Raw genomic sequence first — 19,844 nt, forward strand, 5'->3', positions numbered from 1 at the left:
GTAGCTCTTTAACTCTCCAGCTGTCTGTTTCTACAGTCATCAGCTAGTAAAATCTTGTTTTAATACGTCAAATCTCAATGTAACCGAAGCTCCAACGTTACTGAACTTGATATCCTAGACTGTTGGTAGCCATTATGCAAAGGGCATTATCTAGCATGTAGTTGGCTAGTGCCCTGCCTGCAGACTGATGAATGACCTGAAAAGATGAATGTTTCTCAGAACCCTTCTCTGCACACACACACACACACACACACACACACACACACACACACACACACACACACACACTTGTCCTCTGCCTCAGTCCTTGTCTCTCTCACTGAGAAACTCAATCACTCACTCACTCACTCTCTCACACACTCAACAGTGGACTCTCTCCTCTCTCTCTCTCTCTCTCTCTCACACACACACGTTCTCATTCAATAGCTAATTCACTGACACTTCCATTCCCTCTCTCTCTCTCTCTCTTTCTCTCACACATACACACACTTACTCACACACTCAATCACTCATCCACTCACTCCCAAACTCACTCACAGGCTCCTCTCTAGCTCTCTGTCTCTCCACGCACAAGTCTGTGGCTTTTTCCGGCCACTCATTGAGCTCACAGAAACTCACGTTAAATCACACACATGCTTTACCCGCCACCTGCCTCAGCTGCTAACCGGTTTAGAGACACTGAGAATAGAAAGGTGATATCAACCACAACATATACACAACCTCAGCACTCTAAGACTTTGAGCCATTGAGGGAATTCAAAGAGGAAGCCAGTCAGATATGTAGATATGTACGTGGAGACACTGCAGGATTTCCTGCAGATAATTCCCAACGATCCATTTGCGTTCGTTCAAACGGTATTTTTAGATTGTTACTATTTTCAGATCACCTGATGTTTCTGACAGTCCGCTCTCATCCTGAGGCCATCTATAGCAATGAACGCTCCATGTGGATTTGTTGGCAGTGCTTACGCCATACCTTTAGAGTTACGGTTTGTCATGCCAAGGTTATTGCTAAGGCACGGTGAAGTAGCCAAAAATAAAATCAACCTTTCACCTTGACACCAGGGGTACGCTGTTAGCTTTTTACACAGCAGAGCAAAGGACGTAAATAACTTCATACAGTGGCTGTGTGTGTGTGTGTAGTAAAACTCCAGCTGTGTGCTTCAATGTGCTTAATTTATTCATGTCTGTGTGTTCCCGCGTTAGGTTGGTTTGCTCATTAGCTGCTCAGTTATTGATTAGAATAATGATGATATTAATCAAATTAATGAGCCACACAGCATGGTTATGGTTTGTGGATCATCGAGGCCAATTATGGATTTCATCATACATATACAAAAAAAAAATAAAAAAAAAGAGGAGAGGATGTTCATACTATCCTGTGCTTTAGGAGAGATACAGTATATCGCAGTGTTTTGTGTGTGTGTGTGTGTGTGTGTGTGTGTGTGTGTGTGTGTACACTGTACATACAGTGTATTCCAGGACATGTACTAGCTGCTGGGCTTTCATCAGTTCTGCCTCTGATTTATGGCCTCGCCGATAGAACTCGGCCCTCCATCCAAATTAAAGTTCCGCTGCTCCCCAGGCTGGGAGACACAGTGGGTCTTGTTACTCATTGTTTTGTGTGTGTGTAGATGCGAGCAGGGCTGGATAGATGTAGCAGTTTACACATCCCTCATGCTAGCCTCGCCCCCCCCGGCCAGAGACAGAGGAGGAGAGAAGAAAAATAGATGGAGGACCACAGGAAGAGAAAGAAGAAGAGGAAAGAGGAGACTCAGGATGGATGTGGATGTGGATGTGATGGTTGCGTGCGTGTGTTTGTGTGTGACTGGGACAGGGTCTGTCTGCGTCTGCAGAAGATAACAGCCGCAACAGATGAGCTCCAGGCTCTCTTTCATTCTCTGGTTTCTATCACACAGCTTATAAACCGAAGGCTGGTGACGGTCAGCAATAAAGTATCACACAAACAAAAAAACAAACATGCATGCAACAGTAGTGTAACGCCGCCGTCCACCGAGTCCTTCCACCTCAAACCTCGACGCTAGTTCCCGTTCCCTGTTTTCACTTCCAATCTCTCCATCTTTGAGGCAGTATGTTCCCCTTTGTTACCAAGGCAACAAAGTTCCCACAGTTTACGGAGATGTCCCTTTAAATTAGGGAGCAGGTGTTGGATGGTGTGTATTGAAGCGTCCCTTCATCCTTAATTAAATAAAGAGATGATGATAGCATGGCCGCTGCGTCGTTTTTCTGTTGTCACAAGCTTTTTAAAAGCCTCCGTGCCACCTTATTACCACAGATCATTTCTTCAGCCTTTGCCAAATTCTGCCCCTTTCCCTCTTCTCTCTCACAAACTCCTTCTATTATTTTCTCTGCTTCCTTCCTCAAATTTTTTACCTCACTCTCTCTCACTCCCACTCCTTGATCCTCTTCCTTTCTCCCCCCCCTTCTCTCGCTGTCTTCCTTTCGCTCTAATGCAGGCGATTGGCTCATTACAGTTAACGAGCTTCGTTGCCCGTTTGCCAAAAACACTTATCTCGCTGCTTAGCCAAACCACAGAGCATCAGCCCGACAATTACAGACTGTGTTTCAAAGTGGCTCGGCTCCATACAGAGGAGACAATTACAGATTGTGTTTTGAGGAGGCCAGCTGGTAAAATGAGCGGGCCAGTGCCCGCCGTCGGACGTGCGCTGTATTCACAAGATTCAGCACCCTTCGTGGAAATTAGCGAGGTGTTTCGCGGGTGACGGCGGTCGAAGGGGTGGTGACTTGTTCCTGCTCTGCTCAGGAGAGAAAGGAAATGTACATCAGAGTATATACTTTTCAAGTGTCTGCGCCTCCCCCTTTCCATGTCTTTCTCCAGCAGCCCTATAATGCTGAGAGATCTTGAGATCTTACATAACCACATTCAAAGACAGAGAGAGGCAGGGAGTGGGAGAGAGAGTCAGAGAGGGCAACACAGCGGGCAGAAAAGTGCACACAAAGGCATAACAGCAAAGAAAAAGGAGAGGGAGATCACCATTTAAAGAGAAGGAGCACTATATACATGGATATATGTCTGATTATTACTTCAAATGTTAAACGTAGATAAATACATTTAAATCATAGACTTGCAGTCCATACCATGCGGTGCATCTGTATGTAATTGTTTGCTTGATTTTATGCAAATCTCTCAGGTCAGGTCTGCCAACCGCCCTGTTGTGAGCCCTTGTCTTTGTCAAGGACCATGAAATCGATGTACAAACGCCGAATTTTCCATTCAAATAAGCTCTTCTACTCTATTCAAATAACCTGAGCTGACCTCCAAATGGCACTGTTCCCACCACCTGGGCCCTGCTGGAGTTCTCTCTCACTTTTCAACACTCTCTGCTGCTTGTGTATACAGCATATCTGCGTGATCTTGAATTGACTGTGTGGTTTGCGCCGCTCCGGTTTTGTGTTTTTTGCCTGTGAACTCTGTTACCTTGTACCTCCTTTGATCTGTGAATGTTCTGTGTTGGGTAACAACTCAAACTGTGAGCTGTGAGATGTTTTGGTCAAGAAGAAACAGTCAGAAAGTCCTCTTTATCTCTAGCAGAACCTCTGAGGTTCAGCCTTGGGAATTTTTAATGTGCATATCTGTCCGGATTGAGTGTGCATTCCTGTCCGTCTGTAAACAGTGAGAGTGCAGGAATGTCCGGCAGACAGGGACAGAGGAGGATGGGAATCATCATTGTGTTAAATAACTGCAGTCTTTGACAGGAAATGAAACTTGTTTCATTTTCTCCTTCACTTCATCACTCTCCCGCCTGCCTCTGGTCACACAGTCCTGGATGAAGAACAAGGTAACCATGGAGGTCTTAACCTTCATTTAAACCCATAATATGAAAGTTTTGTGTCAAGCTTGTTTAGAGGGCAGATCGTGATATCAATTATCCTCAGAAGTATCCTGAGTCAATTTTGTGACTTCTTTCTTATCAAATGTTGATATTTCTTGTGTACAACTGTAAATTCTGGCCTGATGGTGACCGGAAGCACTGGAATTCATGTGAACCATGAATATAAATAGCATGTTTAGTGCTATTTGGTCATTAATTTTCAAGAAACCATAGCTGTGTCCTAATTCCATACTAATTATAAGTGGGCTTTGAAAATGTACTGTGTTTAGAACGAAGTGACAAAAAAAGGTTTTTAATTAAGTGATTGTTTAACAATGCAAAGCACAAAGGAAATAGAAGGGTTGCTCCCAATGAATAGTGGTGAGGCAGCGCCAGAAAGACCTTGGAAAAGTAATCAAATCTTTAGAAAGTATTTTGCTTTGTTTTTGTAAGAATTAATTGGCACTGGCATTCTAAAGTTTATATTGGCTGTATAGGTTCTATAAAGATAGTATAGTATATAGTACATAATGTATATTAGTAGTACATAGTATAGAGTTTGGACCTGATGATGGAGCTAGAGGAAAGAGATCACAGGTGTTCATATCAAACTGCATGGCAGTCTAGCCAGCAGGTTTCAGGACATCTTGCTTTGGACCAAGTACTGACTGACCAGATCAACATTGTCATCTTTACACTTCAACATGAGTGCAGTTCTAATCAGTTCCACTCAGGATTATGTTGTGAAAGGTAGTGTACACTTTGCATACTTTGTACATGAACATATAACGTGTATTTTGCCTTCTATGATCATGACTTCTCTTTATGTTGGAGGGTAATACCCCATTACTAGCAAACATCACACATCATCACACATGTGCAAAACAACCTGATTGTAGAGTTTTGGGTCTGTCCATGATTGTACATCTTTGCACTTACAGCATACGCCAACTTGGCCAGTCTTAAGTCATTAAGCATTGACATCTGTTACATTAAGCATATTTGAATATTTTCTTGGCACCAGCAGTCCATTCTGGCACTACCTACCTCATGATGAGCCATTAAAAAGTCAAGCGTGTCAATGACAGGGCATTTACTTATACAGAAAGGGCAGTCAGATCGCTTCAAGTACCATTCCTATTATTAATGTAATTATTATCAGCATTGCACAGTCTAAATCTCTCAAAAATTCACACTGTGAATATTGGTATATTTAAATTTAGTGGTTTCTGGCATTACTGCTGTTGACTGTTAAGTAGCAATGCTTTGCAGCCTTCCTGGAAACCTTTTTGAATCCTTCACATAGGGGCTTTAAGTGAATATCAGGTGGTTTATTATTGACAGCCAGTATCCCTTAACTTGAGACAGACTCAAGTACTTCCTGTGTCTAAAATCTTTACTTTCAGAGGAACGTGTTAAATAATTTATGCTGTAGAGATGCTGTGCTGCATCTCTGCTCAGGTTGCTCGTTATATGCAAACACATAACGTACAGTACATACACAGGCGCACGCTCTCTCTGCTGCTAACACCATGAAACATGTCAAGGAGGATAAAGAAAATTGCAGGCAGCCCTTGTGAAATAAGTCCTTTTCACTTCCAGAGTCTCTTTAATTGAAGAGTTTCTCAGAGGGAATGGTAATATCAAGTATCTGCCTTTAATGAGCCCTTCCTGATCGAATTCACATTTATCAAGCTGATGGAGGTGTGTGGAGCTTTAATTAACCTTATGACTATATGTTGAATTAAATCCTGCGCAGGGAATATTTCTAGACATTTATAAATGATTTATTTCGAAAGTGTTCTGCATGTCCTAGGAGTTCAAGCTTCAGCGGGTTTCTACTTGAAAACGGGCACCTCCTTTTGCTTTTAAAATGAATAAATCTGGCTTTGTGTGCGTTGCTATACTGACCGTGGTATTAGCAGACAGTTCAGTTCAGAGCATCTCACGGGCAGTGGAGTGTGCGCTCCGCAAATCCTGCTCAACATTCATGTGCATGCATGTCAAACGCTTGCGGTTTCAGAAGACTCACGGTGATCCTGTGTACCATGATGTAATTATAAGAAACAGAACCAGAGAAGCACTGGACAGCCACTTTAATGTGATCTTTTTTTTTTTTTTTTTAAATGATGAACATCCAAAAAGCAGAGTGCTTTATAATAACTTGATTTTCATTTCATCTCTGTTTTTTAAATCAGCCAACTGTAGCTAAAAAGTGAGGATTAGCAGTGAAGTGTAGTGAGATATTCATCAAAGGCTCTCTCATTTCTCTTTTCCCCCCCGTTTGCATTTTGTGTCTTGTCAGCTTGAAGGCTATCTAATTGAACAGCGGCTAATTTATACGTGCTTTACTTGGACCAAGACCTCAACGTATCGATGTCTCTTGACCTTTGCAGCTTTCATATTATGTAGTGCTTTGAAACCATCTTGACATGTAATCTGTGGGTACCTGCGTGTCTGTCTACAGGTCGTGTATGTGTGTGTGCTTTTTCACTTAACAGGCATGTTGGACTCCATTTGCGCAGGTTTGCGTGCCTCCGCTACTGACATCTAATCTGTTAATAGCAGTGTGTGTGACGCAAGCAGTGTGGGGTGTACCAGACATCCACCCGTCTATACTGTATGTGTTTGACACCACAATGTCACACGGTGTCATTGGTAGAGACGTTTAGACAGCTTGGCTATTGATCCTTCACAGGTAGCTTATCATACTGTCACATAGTGTAAAGGAGCCCGAAGGCGTTTATATTCCATCGTGTGGGGTCACTCTTTTGTGTATGTGTGTCCCTGTGTGTGTGTGTGTGTGTGTGTGTGTGTGTGTGTGTGTATTCTCATTTCTGTTTTTAACTGTGTGGTTTTACAAAGTCATCATTGTAATCATTACTCCCTTCATTTCTGTGAGCTAGACTCCCTCTACCTCAACCTGTACTCTCGGGGTCTAAATTGGAAAGAAGATGAGTTCTTGGATGCATTTCCAAGTCTAATTCTAGTCCATTTAGGGATAATTTACCAACTAAATGAGTCACTTATGTGTAAGAAGTTGATCACAGTTGGCTGATCTGCAGTCTGCATGAATGATTTCATTTCAAACTCATGCACTCTCAGGCACTAAGAGGCCCTGTGCTTACACGACACACCACAGTGAGTTTTTTGTAGTACAGCATATCCCTAAACAAGCTCAGTTTTTTAAAGTGTTACAGCACTGTGAAACATACAAACAGTAACTTGACTACAACATATGCACGGTGCATTTGGAGGAGATGAAATTCCTAATTTTATCTGTAGATTTTGCCTATATATGTGGGGGGGTTGGGGTGCTGCTGCAGGCCTCTGGATCAAGGGTTAAGGATCAAGGTGTATCGATCAAGCGTGAGTCTTAATGTAAGACCTCAATCTGTGGTCAGTCATCTGATCTTTCCTCCCTTTCCTACATCACTTCATTTTCTCATTTCCCTACCCTGTCAATAGTAGAGGGTGTGGACAGCAAGACTTAATGACTACCGGGGAAGAGAATGAGATTGGAAAACAGCATCTGTCATTGACTTTGCACTAATAGTGAGTGGTAAGGAGGGGCTAAGGAAGAGAGAGAAAGCTGGCATCGTTTTGTGTGTATCACTCAGCTTTTCCAGGGATATATAGGTATTTGACATTCAGTAGTAGTATCGCACTTACCAATCACAAAAGAGAGTGTATTCCTTTTATCACAGCCTCAACTTATCAGATTGCAGTTGAAATATTCAAAACTTGTCTCCCATCTCTGTTCATTCATTCATTTTGATCCTCTCAGCTGCATGCACACTAAGTGATCTTAGATTGTTTTTAATGGCAGGAAATTTGACTGAAATAGGTATAATATAGTCATCCTCACCTAACCTGAGATATATTTCAGTGAATTACTGCTCCCAAGGAAGATGAATTCTGCTTTTCAATGGATATAATGTTGTGTTTTAGTAATGTGAGGGAAAGTCCCCTCATTGTTCCAAATACAGACAGTGCCAACAACAGCAATACTGGCCAAAAACACATCAGTGAGATTTCCAAACTTTCACTAACCAGACCATCCAAATGACATCCTGCAACCAGGAAATCAGATAAGGAACCCCTCATCTCCTCCTCACCTATATGTGTGTGTGTGTGTGTGTGTGCTGATAAATATTGGGCCCTATCTCCTTCTCCTAGGAGTATTTTTCATTTCGAGAGGTCATTAAGCTCCTTGAAATCTGACATTACAGAGTTGAACTTGTTAAAGTAAATGTTCCTTATTTCACTGAATGTTTTTACACTGTAGGAGGAAGTGCATCTCTATCTCTGTCAGACATTCACTGACACTCACCAGAACACACACACACATTCTCTCTCACAAATAGCATGGACCACTGCCATTTGCAGTCAGATCAAGGAAAACAAAGGACTTGAAAATGTAGATTTGGGGGAAGACAATTAATATTGTATGTCAGTATGTGTTAGCATATCATACTTTGTATTGTTACACGCTTTAATTATACTTTTATTCCACTGCCTTTAAACCAGGAAATGTACCACTAACACAGTCCCATCATCTTTGATAACACAAAGGTAATGTTTAGTATCATTCTGCTCGTTTCACTCTAAAAACGCTAAAGCTACGATCCAAAATACAAAATGAGAAATCACGCAATTGCTATAAGACTAAGAATTTAGTCCCTTGCCCCTTTTAGCTCCTTGCTTTTATCTTTGTTCTTTTTGCCATACCAGTTGAATGCTTGCTCTTTGCTAGACTGAAGATGTGATTCAGAACAATAGGAGACAAAACCTCAGGAGCCTAAACCAGGAGCTCTCCTCCGATGGGAACTATTCAAGTCTGCACGGTCCGACTTACTCATCCTTACAAGATCCAGACTTCAGCTTTTCACCCCAGAACATCCAACTCCATTCTCTTCAAGAAGCCACTCCAGGGAGCAAGCAAATATTTGTACAAAACCTTCATTGACTTGCTTTACCCCCGGTGCTTTTATTATTTGTAACTTCAACTGGCAATTCAGGACTAAGCTGTTGTACCATTGATTTGACTCACTGCCTCTCAGGTTTGTTGTTTATCACGTCTCTCATACCAACTACACAATAGATAACCCTGCATCATTCATTTGAATCATTCACTAACCATAGCCTTGTAGTTTCCCCTTTCCCTCTTGTAAAATGTTGTAGTTGTAGTATTTAGTACTTGTAGCTGTAGCATTAGAAATAAATATGTATGTAACTAAAGTAAACTTTTTGGTGTTTTCTTGTGCTTACATCACTTAACCTTAAAAGACCTATACCCTCACAAAATTATAATTAAGATTAATACCAATCATAATTCTAATTGACCTCTCTTGTGTGGCCCACAAGGAGGACTGTTTCCCTTTTATTATACAAACTATTGTATGAGTTACGTCGCTGGACAAATAATTTCATATTTGAGTCATGCACAATAATAATCCATAATTCCCCCCTGAAACTATTTGAGTGCACAAAGTCCTACAGTAACAAGCCCCAAATTCAAGAATTGTTTTTGCTGGCCCAGTCACCTAACCTTAAGGTTCCCGGGCCTGGATAAACACAGCAGAACAAACCGAGTCCTGGGCTCCACTCACCACCAGCACGTCTCATCCTCCGGGACGGACAGCTGGTTTAATGGATCCCTCTGTCACTCTGGAGCTTTGTCATTTTCCCAGCCACCCCACTCCCATCAGCTCCGTCACATCAATCATATACAGACTTCTACTGCATCACCTTTATTTCTCATTTCCCACCAACAGAGGGCAGGACAAGTCACCCATGTATAATGTAGAACAGAAATACACAACCACACACACACACATGCCCACACATCAGATACATACAGTAACAGGTACATGTTGAAAACATACAGTACATGAAGTGCATGCTCACACACCAGGACAGTCTATTACAATCTAGCTACCACTTTGCCACATAAACACACAGATCACCAGGTGGCTATTTGTCTCTATTACAGGAGAGTGAGGCTGATAAATTGTTGTCCGGAATAGTTTGTCTTTCCACTGCTTCTCATCCCGAAACAATCAAGAAAAAGGTGTAGGGGTCAACCACATGGCATCAGTGTGTATGTGTGTGTGTATGTGTGTGTGTGTGTGTGTGTGTAAGTGTGTGTGTGTGTTTTATTGTTGAAAGATGGAGTAATGTTACATCACTTATCAGAGAACAGCTGGTGACCAAGATCAGCGGGGCGGGGGTTAGGACTCCAATATTAACAGTCTGTATGACATTCATGCACACACAAATACCAAGAGCACACACACACACACACACACACAGTAATTTATTTTTCCATTCTGTCATCCAGCTCCTTGCCCAGCCCTCTCAGAGCAACACACCTGTATGAGGCTTAGTGCTGTGGTGTAGCATATCCAAATTGATTCCTTGTAATACTCATAGGGTCTAGACCTGCTCTATATGAAAAGTGCCCTGAGATAACTTCTGTTGTGATTTGGCGCCATATAAATAAAACTGACTCGACTACTCACACCAGACCAGTGTGTGTATGTGTGTGTGTGTGTGTTGCTACTTGCATTTGTGACTATGCATTTCACCTAAAAAGACTAACTGGGGAAAAGTTGTTGTGCCCTGCCACCTAGTGGTTTAATAGGACCAGTTTTTAAATGCTGATCATGAAACAGAGATTCAGAGAGATATCAGCATGTATAAGCTGAAAACTTTGGTGAAGAATAAGTAATGTTCTGGAGTGGGCATTATAATTATTATAATTACCAGAACCAGTAACATACACAGCATAATAATTTGTGAGCAATAATACTATTAAGGTAAAATACTATGAATATTGATTGATTTCTTTACCTGCACTTGAACTGTCCATTCTTTGTGCCTCAATGGTGATTAATACACAGGTAATTAAAGTGAGATTCATTAGCTGACTGTCTCTGTCTGCCCTCAAACAGTTGATCTTAGAAAGTTATCATGGTAATGAGACAGCACTGGGCTTGGCAGCAGAGCTTCCCCTGCGAAAGTGACGTGAGGCGAAGCCGGTCACGGCTTGTTGATGTGACTAATGAAACCGGACTCGTTACTCTTCGTCTCTGAGGGGAAATTCCCTTTTCTCTCTCTCAATTCTAGGGAGGTCAAAAGTCACTGTTGGCTACAAAGTAGCAGCTGTTTAGCAGGCAGGAATTCAAGGCTTTGATGTGACATTTTGGCAGCCACCTCAGTATCTTTTAAGCCTTTCTCACGCATCATACCCACTGATCATGTGTGCCTGGTGATTATATTTGTAGGTATCAACGTATGATGACAGCCAGTCTCTCTGACTCATAGAGATAGGTTCCTCAGTGTTTGCTCAAGAACACTTTGGCAGGCAGTGAGCTTGTCAACACACAGTTCCCTCTCTGCCATGTTAAAACTTTACTGCATATAGGGATGTCACACTAGGGATGAAGTGGTTGAGTTCTTGTGATCCTCATCCATCTTCATTAATAAGTCATTTAAACTGTGTATATTATATTTTCCTTTTGATGAATGACACTTTTGTGTAATTATGCAAGTGAGGCTGTCAACTTGGCCTGAGTGTTTTGGATTTAAGCTTGGGTTTGTTTGGCTCAGAATATGGCTAAGAACATAGCAAGCTTCGCCAATTGGCCCGCAGCCAGCCAGCCTGTAGAATATTTAGAGCCGTCTCAGAGGATCTGTGTAAATGAGGATCTGCACTTTTTCCTCTTTTAGATTTTTTTTTTCTGCCAAAGAGTGATGGAGCAGAGGAGAGTGTGTCTGTGAATGAGCCTCTTCTCCTGTGCATGTGTGTGTGTGTGGTTGGGGAGGGAGGGAGGGTGGGGGGGGTGGTTCTGTGTTTGTGATACAGAACAGAGCAGCTAAGAAGAAACACAGCTCACATCCTTATCCTCTTACATCGCTCTAGCTCACACAGACACATGTTCTCTCTCTCTTTGTCTGATGGACAGTAACCCTGAGCTAATGGTTTTCAGATATGATATCCCTGTCCTGATGGAAACACAGATACGCTCTACCAGCACTCTGGTTTGCAAGTTGGAACAGCTGTGGGTTATGTAACTGATACTCTTTGACAACAATATGAAAATTAATAAGAGCTGGAAATATTTGATGCTCTGCAAAGCTGCCGTGCTCCTGTCTTCATGCACCAGTATCTTTTCTGGAGATGAAGGAATTTGGGATTATCACTGATATCATTTATTGCTTTTGAATTTGTTGTTAGTCAAAAACAGTTTGTTTGCTGATGTAGAGTCCTGTCTAATATACACTCTGTTATTAGAAGAAAACTGCTGTGGAAGAGAAAAGGTAATCTTCTAAAGTGCAAGAGATGCAGTCACTTAAAGGGAAGATCCCCATAACATAGAAAATCGAAATAATTTGATCAAGGATACTTCAGTCAGCCTGCACTTTCTTTTGTTACTGTGTTGACAACAAATGCTGTGCCAGGTGACCTACAGTACCTACTGTATATGTATGTAGAGACAACGGTTGTCCACTAGGAGGTGTGGATGTATAAACTGTGTGGGGAAATCTCCTGCTACAAATGGTATGGATACTGTATTTTGGTGCTGATGCAGAATTAGTGTTTTTGGGTAAGACTATTTTGAAAATAGTACACTAGAAATAGTACATAAGAAGTCAAGATGTAATGATGGACCATGATTCCTCTGTCAGTCACTAACTACAGTATGTGTCTCCATGCTGAGGGTGAACTTACTATAACTAATTGTTGCTCATTGTCAAGTTGTTTGGGCATTTCATTTATTCATTTTCATTTCTTCTACAGTTTCACTGAAACATCCCACTCTTGCACGAACACACACATATGCACAATTTCTTACTCTAGTCTCTTTCTACTATATTCTTCTTTCCTTACTGTACTTTAGCTTTCTAATAGGAGAAAAACATGCATCTTTATTGTAAAAATGAAGTCTACAATCTGCATTGTGCAGGCTGCAGTACAATAAATACATGTATTATGTTTTACATAATATTATACATGCTTGCAAAAATATATCCATATAAAAACACCCATACATTCTGTAATATTCATCCTTATACTCCAGTGCAGTGCAAATGCACAACATTTAAGCTGGATTCATACAGAGGGGTTAACAGGAGTCCTGCTGTGGATTCCCATGATGCAGCTTTTGATTGATTGTCCAGTGTTGGATTGCACACGCTAATGACAACAGGAACTCTGCAGCACTAGAGAGATGTAACACACATATTCCTCACAGTAACTGTGTTCACATTCTTTCATTCACTTTGTGATAAAGTGTGTGATGGCAACACACGCACTTATATAACTGGAGTTACATCCTGGTGTCTTCAAATTTGCCTTGTCTCATGAATGAATAGGAGACCACTGTGCAGTCGCTGTGTTTATGTTCATTGCCTTGTAGAGCAGCAGTTGTGATGAGCAATGGAGATGGTTTTTCTACATGTGTGTTAACTGAAAAGAAGAAAGACTACTCTTGTCTTTCTTCATCTTCCTCTGAACAATCTCCACAGGGATCAGAAACTTGTAGGAGGAAACACAAGCAGCCAATCACAGTTCTTGTGCTCCCCACATGGTATCTGTGTAGCTACCGTAGCCCCCATGTCTAGTTACATTTTTAAACAGCTGTAGCGGAGCCTGTGGAATAGCTTTGGAGTACGGAAGTGAGGACTCTGGTTGATCAAACTCTAATCTGTTTTGCTTTAATCCACTTGTTTCCCTAGCAGAGATTAAGAGTGTAATTTCTAATCCAGCACACTGCAGGATGCTCTGTGGTTGGGAACGAAGATAGAGTGGGAGGAGAGGTGTTGCTCCACCTGTTTTTCCTTTTCAATTTGAAAAGATTAAAAAGAGAAGATCATTGCTGAATCATGGAGAACTCCTTGGGAACTCTCTTATTTAAGAGTTTTGAGGTCATCACGTTACCTGGGGGTTTAGTCAAATCTCTGTTTACTATTCTTTAATCCGCTCTCATCTCTTGCTAAACTGGAAGAAAGATGTTCCTGAACAACTAATCCTTCCACCTTGTCTCTAAACCCACCAGGTTTCAGTTTCCGTCACATTGAATAGATAGAGTAAGAAACCAGTCTGAATGAACCGCTAACCCAGTTTAAATATATATAATTTCTTCCTTTCATTTTTCTTCATAACTGCTGTTTCACCTTTGACCACTTTTCCTTTCATCAGTTTTTTGCTACCTACCTTTCTTGCTCTCAGCCTCTTTTTTCATATCTTCTGTCAGTTTTTCAACTATTTCTTCTTCACTACTTTCTTTTTTTATGCCTCCTTTTCTTCATCCTCTCATCCCACCAAAGTTATACCAGTTAAGTCATAGTTTGTGAACAGCTTCAGTGAATACACATGGATGGATTGAGTTTCAAATTCAGAAAGAACCTGGCCCAGAATGGCCTATACCTTGTAAGGGGCAGTTGTTACATAATCCAGTCATTTGTTTAATCCAAACGTGCCTTTGAGGATTATTTGGACACAGGTTATCAGACTATAGCTGTTGAGACTGAAGACTGATCTTAATCTTTTTTAAGGAGGCCAAAGATCATACTAAATCCATCTTTGTGATACCAGAGTTTTAAAGCATTGTGATCCTTCTTGATACATACAGTAGAGAATAAAATGTTCTATCATTCATCATTAGAAATGACAAATACATTTCTATGTTGTCTGTAAGACATTGCTCATTTCAAACATGTTGTACTCAAAGTCTGGTTGGCAGTAGGGATGTGCCCGAATACAAATACATTATTCAGCAAAGCACAAATAGTGGGTTTTGTTTCATACAAATATTTTAAAAATTATTTGTTTTGAGGAAGAAAAATAAACCATGTCAAATACCAGAGTGCAGGTCGGTTACATCGCTATCTCAGTGTCTCTCCTCTGCCCCGCTGTGACGTCTATCAGTAGGTGTCAGTGAGGGGAGTCACATCCACCTGCTACATGACGCACATTTCCTAATTTGGACATCACTCCCAGAGTTGGGAGTGTTCCCCAGAGATAAAGCCGAGCTACTGACACACGCTTCATGAACAAGCTTCATGAACACTTATTATAACACTTTAATTTTCTAAAATTAAAAGCGTAATAAAAACAAAAACAGGATTTTTAAGCCTCTTTCACCTTTTATTCAAATACAAATACAAATAATTTTGCTGCTTCAACAAATATAGATACAAATACAAATACTGGGCCCTCTGCACATCCCTGGTTGGCAGTAAAACCATTTGCCATTGAAAGTGCAGTATGTTTTTTTCAATTTTCCTTTTAATATACCAGTCCTCTAAATAATTCCACCTGACAATCGATACAAGCTCTCAGTTTCCTACTCACTCAAGTGCTACTGTATGCTAATGCATTAGCATCTACACCAGAGCTAGAGCTACACCAGGATTTGGTGCCAGTCCTTTTTGTATAATATTGACTAATGATCAAACCCACAAAATTTGAGTAGCCCTTCAAATTTGAAGTTTGGCAGTCTGTGTATTTTAGTTGAGCATGCTGTGTTGTATGATCACTGGACCATCCCTGGTCTGCCATGAGCAGTTTGCACCCTGTGCTTTTTTTGGATGCATTTTAGCGCATTGTGATAATCTCCCAGAGCTTTGTAAATCAGCAATACTGAATCAGATTATCAGATGGTACACGCTGAAGTGGAATACATCCAGGCGGAGCATTTAGATGAAATAGCATTTGCCCTGTTAACCTCAAAGCTCAATTCATTTTGGACACTCTTGGAGGAAATTTTTCATAGTGGACAGAAACAGTAGGATGGTGAGCAACAAATAAGCCTAATGGGCCTAAAATATGTAGGCTTAAGCCTTGATTTCCCCACTCTGCCAAAGTCAGAACACACACACACACGCTCAGATAAACCCATGTGTATTGACATGTGTGCACGTGTCCACAAAGACTTACAGTAAAGTAGAGCACGGTACGGTGTACGGTGCACTCACACACTGATTCATGTAGCATGCATTGACGCACGTATGATTATTGTACATCATATGTGCATTTAAACACACATGCATTTACACATACACACACACACACACACAATGATCACATAACAGAGTGTACGTTCCAGTTTTTATAAGAACTGCAAATAGTGATTGTGTCTTATAATGTATTAGTCTTAAAAATAATGAACTGAAGTTAAATCCTCTTTTGTTGACATTTAATCCTACATTGTAGCGTGTGTGTGTGTATTCCTGCACGTGTGCATGCAAGCACATGTGTGTTCGTACGAGTCACATCTGTCACATACACACACACACACACATCGCTGTCTTAACAGAAACACAGATACTCACAGCTCTCTACTTCTGCAGTGTGGTGTGGGAGACTACTAAGTAAATAAAGGGTTGCTGGTTCTGGGACTGACAGAATGAACTAATACCAAAGCGTCCCTGAGCAAGGTCCTTCATGAATACATGCACATCATTTCCAAGAATATGATGCATGCGATCTAAACCCCCGGAGGGAGGGCTACTGTTGGAAATCTGTCTCTGATGCCTGGTCATGTGACAGTAATTAGAATCAGTGAGAGAATCCATTAATCCAATTTAATCTGTTTGATAAAGTAATTTGAAATTACTATTTCAAGTTTTTCACTAAATGTTCTCCTGTTTACATAGTAGAAGGAAGAACAATTACTTTTTTCCCCCCAAACCGTCTGCTATCATCAAGCTTTCTTCCCATTACAAACTAACTGTTCAATATATATGAATGTGATGCCACTTTTATATTTCTGCGTACACTGATGATGATGAACATATGAAATTCAACCTACTAGCTGGATATAAATCACAACATTTGAGGTGATATTATTTGCCATAGTCTTTGCAGTCATTTTTAACATGTGACGCATGTCTGCATGTTGCTCCTGCCTGGGCAGGTGGCTGCAGAGCTTTGTAGAGCAGCTTTAGACGTGATGCAGCGACACCTTCAGCGATTAAAAACTCCACATATCCAGTGTCACAGCTGTTAATGAAAACAGGCATGAATGGACATGACCCGATAGCTTATGAATGAACATGAGACTTGGCATCCACCTACACATGTGCACATACAGTAAGCATGCAAACACATAGACAGACGCACACGAAATGCTGGATATGGCCAGATGGTGTAATCCTTTAGTTTTCCCTGTGTTTCATATTTTTTTCCCCCTCCTGTGTCGGGATTATGCTGTTGTCCAATCGGATTTCGGCCCACTCTCCAGCGATGATGTGAGATGAATGACAGGCGGGTGGGTGGTGAGGCAGGCCTGCAGTAGAAACACTGTATGTCGGGTTGTACAACAAACCGTATCAGCTGTAAATGCTCCATACTGCCAGAACTGCTGTGGCTGCCGTTTACAGAGGCGTTCACTGACCATCACTGTCCAGGTAAGAGCTGGGACGCACTAGAGCCAGGTACACTGAGAAACATAAGAGGAACTATTTAACGTCAAAAGGCCACTTTAGGCAGCGGCCAGGAGTAGAAACAAGGATTACAGTGAAAAGCTAAATGGCTTTCTTAAATTCTCAAAAAGCTGTTGTGACATTGCATACTGGATGCATGTTGTTGTAGCTTTGTTTTTTTTTTTTGCAGAGTTGATGTTACCAGGCAAAGTGGGACAAGGCTGAGTTCCAGAGGGACAGATTAAATTTTAATTTAAATGATGTGTAATTTGAGGAAATGGATGCTGGATATGTCAAAGGTTATTTGTCTTATACTGGTCTTACACAAAATTTGCTTTAAAGGCATTCTTAATGCATTTTACTCATTATTAAATTATTCTAACTACTTTAGTAGTGGAGGTAACTATCTTTCCTGAACAAGGTCTGAGTACTGAAAAAAAATGTGATGAGGATTTCAGTACTGAAAGTGTGACAAACTCTTAAGCCATACATTTACCTGTGAACTTTCTGTTTAATCCATGTTGAATGTTAAAAATGTAGCAAATGCTCTTCGACTCTCAGCAGTAGTTGCTTTATCTGCTCCTGTATGAATTTCTCAGTCTGGTCAATGTTTTAAATTAAGATGACAAAGTCTTTCTCCTGTGTCAAGGTATGGGTGTGTGCGTGTGTGTGTGTGTGTGTGTGTGTGCGCGCGTACATGTGTATCTTTGACTTTTTGAATGTTTAAATTCCCAGTGTCAGAACCAGAGCAGCATCTTCTTCTGTCTTCCAGTCTTGTTGTTATGTACAGTGTATTCAGGTCTATAGACCTGGTAGAAAACTCCCAGCCACTTACTGTCATATGTGGTCTAATTTCATGCTTACTTAGCTGTTTTAGCACTCGTGTGTCAGATTAGCAAACATGCCCGGCCTCGTACTGAAGATTGTGGTGTGCTGATCAAGTGCAGATACACATGTAATAAGGAGAGAGAATGAAAACTGTGTGTGTGCAAGTGATTCTGTGTAATACTGCATGTAAGCTTGCATTCTTATTCATGCTCATAATGCTGATTTACAATGAAGATATCTTTACATCATTGTTAAAGAATTGACTCTGCTTCTGCTCATGTTTAAGCCCAGTTTACACCTTTGGTTCTGGATCTGACTGAACTTTATCTCTCTGCCCCGCAGGTCAGTGCTTCCTGTGTATGGTGGACGTGGTCCCAGTGAAGAACGAGGATGGCGTGGTGATCATGTTCATCCTCAACTTCGAGGTCATGTCAGAGGACACAATCAAAGACCGCAACCGGGAGCTCAACCACCGCCTGCCCACTTGGCTCGTCACCGGTAGCTGCTGATTCACCTCATAGTCACTTGATGCTGTTTTCTCTTTTTGTTTCTCTGGTTGTTGTTTTCTGCTCTATGCTGATCTGGTTTGGTTTAAGACACCTACCAGACATTTGCTTGACACTTTTCACCTGAATGTTCAAATTATGTTCTAGTCTTGTTCACCTTTCCCGCTCCCACATATTGGACCATTAAACGTAGCATGTTTTTCATTAGTTTCAATTAATTAATGAAAAGCTCAGAAAATTGTCAGAACAAATGGGGAAAATAATACATGGCAGTAGCTATGAATATGAAAGCATTAATCTATGAGTACATCATGGGCCCAGACTGACAGCTCATTCTGGAGAATTCATTTTTTGACTGATTCAGTGCTTAAAATGAAAAGAGTTCAACATGCTTCTCTGTTCATTTACATTACCTTTTCAATAAGTGAAGTGGATTTAATATGTACAGTCAGTGAGAGGTGACAACTGTCATTGTAATTCACCTGGATCATTTTGTTCATCTCATTTTGCAGAAAGGCCAGGTGGTCCTGATAAGTAATATTATTTCTGTGAATCGTTCCTCCATATTTGTGTCGGATCAGTTTTATCAAAATGCTTTTTTTCATGGACTCTGCACTTAATTTTCCGGAGGGATAACCCAGTGGAACAGTATCTGAAGTAGGACAATGATGATATTTAGAACCAAGTCTGTCTGTCAAACAGAGTTTTTAACTTTGTGGCTAAAACCAAAATCTAATCAATGTTACTGTCCCAGATTCCTTTAGACCGCTTTTGAAGAGGACTTTTGAATCTATTGGACTTAGCATGATCCCGCTCAAATCTCCTTCCCTCCTAGCATGACCTATCTAGACTATCCTCCTATATTCTATCTCTACTTGTTTATCTCTTTCATACTTGCCTTTCACTCTCCTGCTCTCTTTCCTACCACAGTTCAATATTGGACATCCACCTGTAGTTCTACAGATAATGAGTCTTACCCTTCATCTACCCTCCAGGTCGTCCACGAGGCTTTAAGCTGCGTCTTCCCCTGCTGCGCTCCCTGTCCAACAGTAAAGTGTCTCTGGACGACGCGGAGGCCGGTCACATCCCCACTGCCACACCACTGCCGCTGCACCCAGACCACCACAGTCACGAGTCCCTAGGCCTGGGAGAGTTCCTGCCCCTCCCATCCATACCACCAGACCACCAGGAGCAAATCAGTAGAAACAGGTAGGCCTTAGAGA

The 19,844-nt window shown here is 41.2% G+C and overlaps 1 protein-coding gene across 7 annotated transcripts in view; it reads left to right on the plus strand.

Moving 5' to 3' along the window:
• kcnh2b (potassium voltage-gated channel, subfamily H (eag-related), member 2b) overlaps positions 1-19,844 on the plus strand; it is a 243,079-nt gene that overhangs the window by 113,050 nt on the left and 110,185 nt on the right. For all 7 annotated transcript variants that reach the window (XM_042398707.1, XM_042398706.1, XM_042398713.1 and 4 more), the window contains 2 exons: positions 18,458-18,613; positions 19,617-19,830. In XM_042398707.1, the coding sequence (XP_042254641.1) occupies positions 18,458-18,613; positions 19,617-19,830 (370 nt within the window). The remainder of the gene's footprint in view (positions 1-18,457; positions 18,614-19,616; positions 19,831-19,844) is intronic.

Source organism: Thunnus maccoyii, chromosome 21 (assembly GCF_910596095.1).
Source record: "Thunnus maccoyii chromosome 21, fThuMac1.1, whole genome shotgun sequence".
In the NCBI taxonomy this organism is placed as follows: Eukaryota; Metazoa; Chordata; class Actinopteri; order Scombriformes; family Scombridae; genus Thunnus; species Thunnus maccoyii.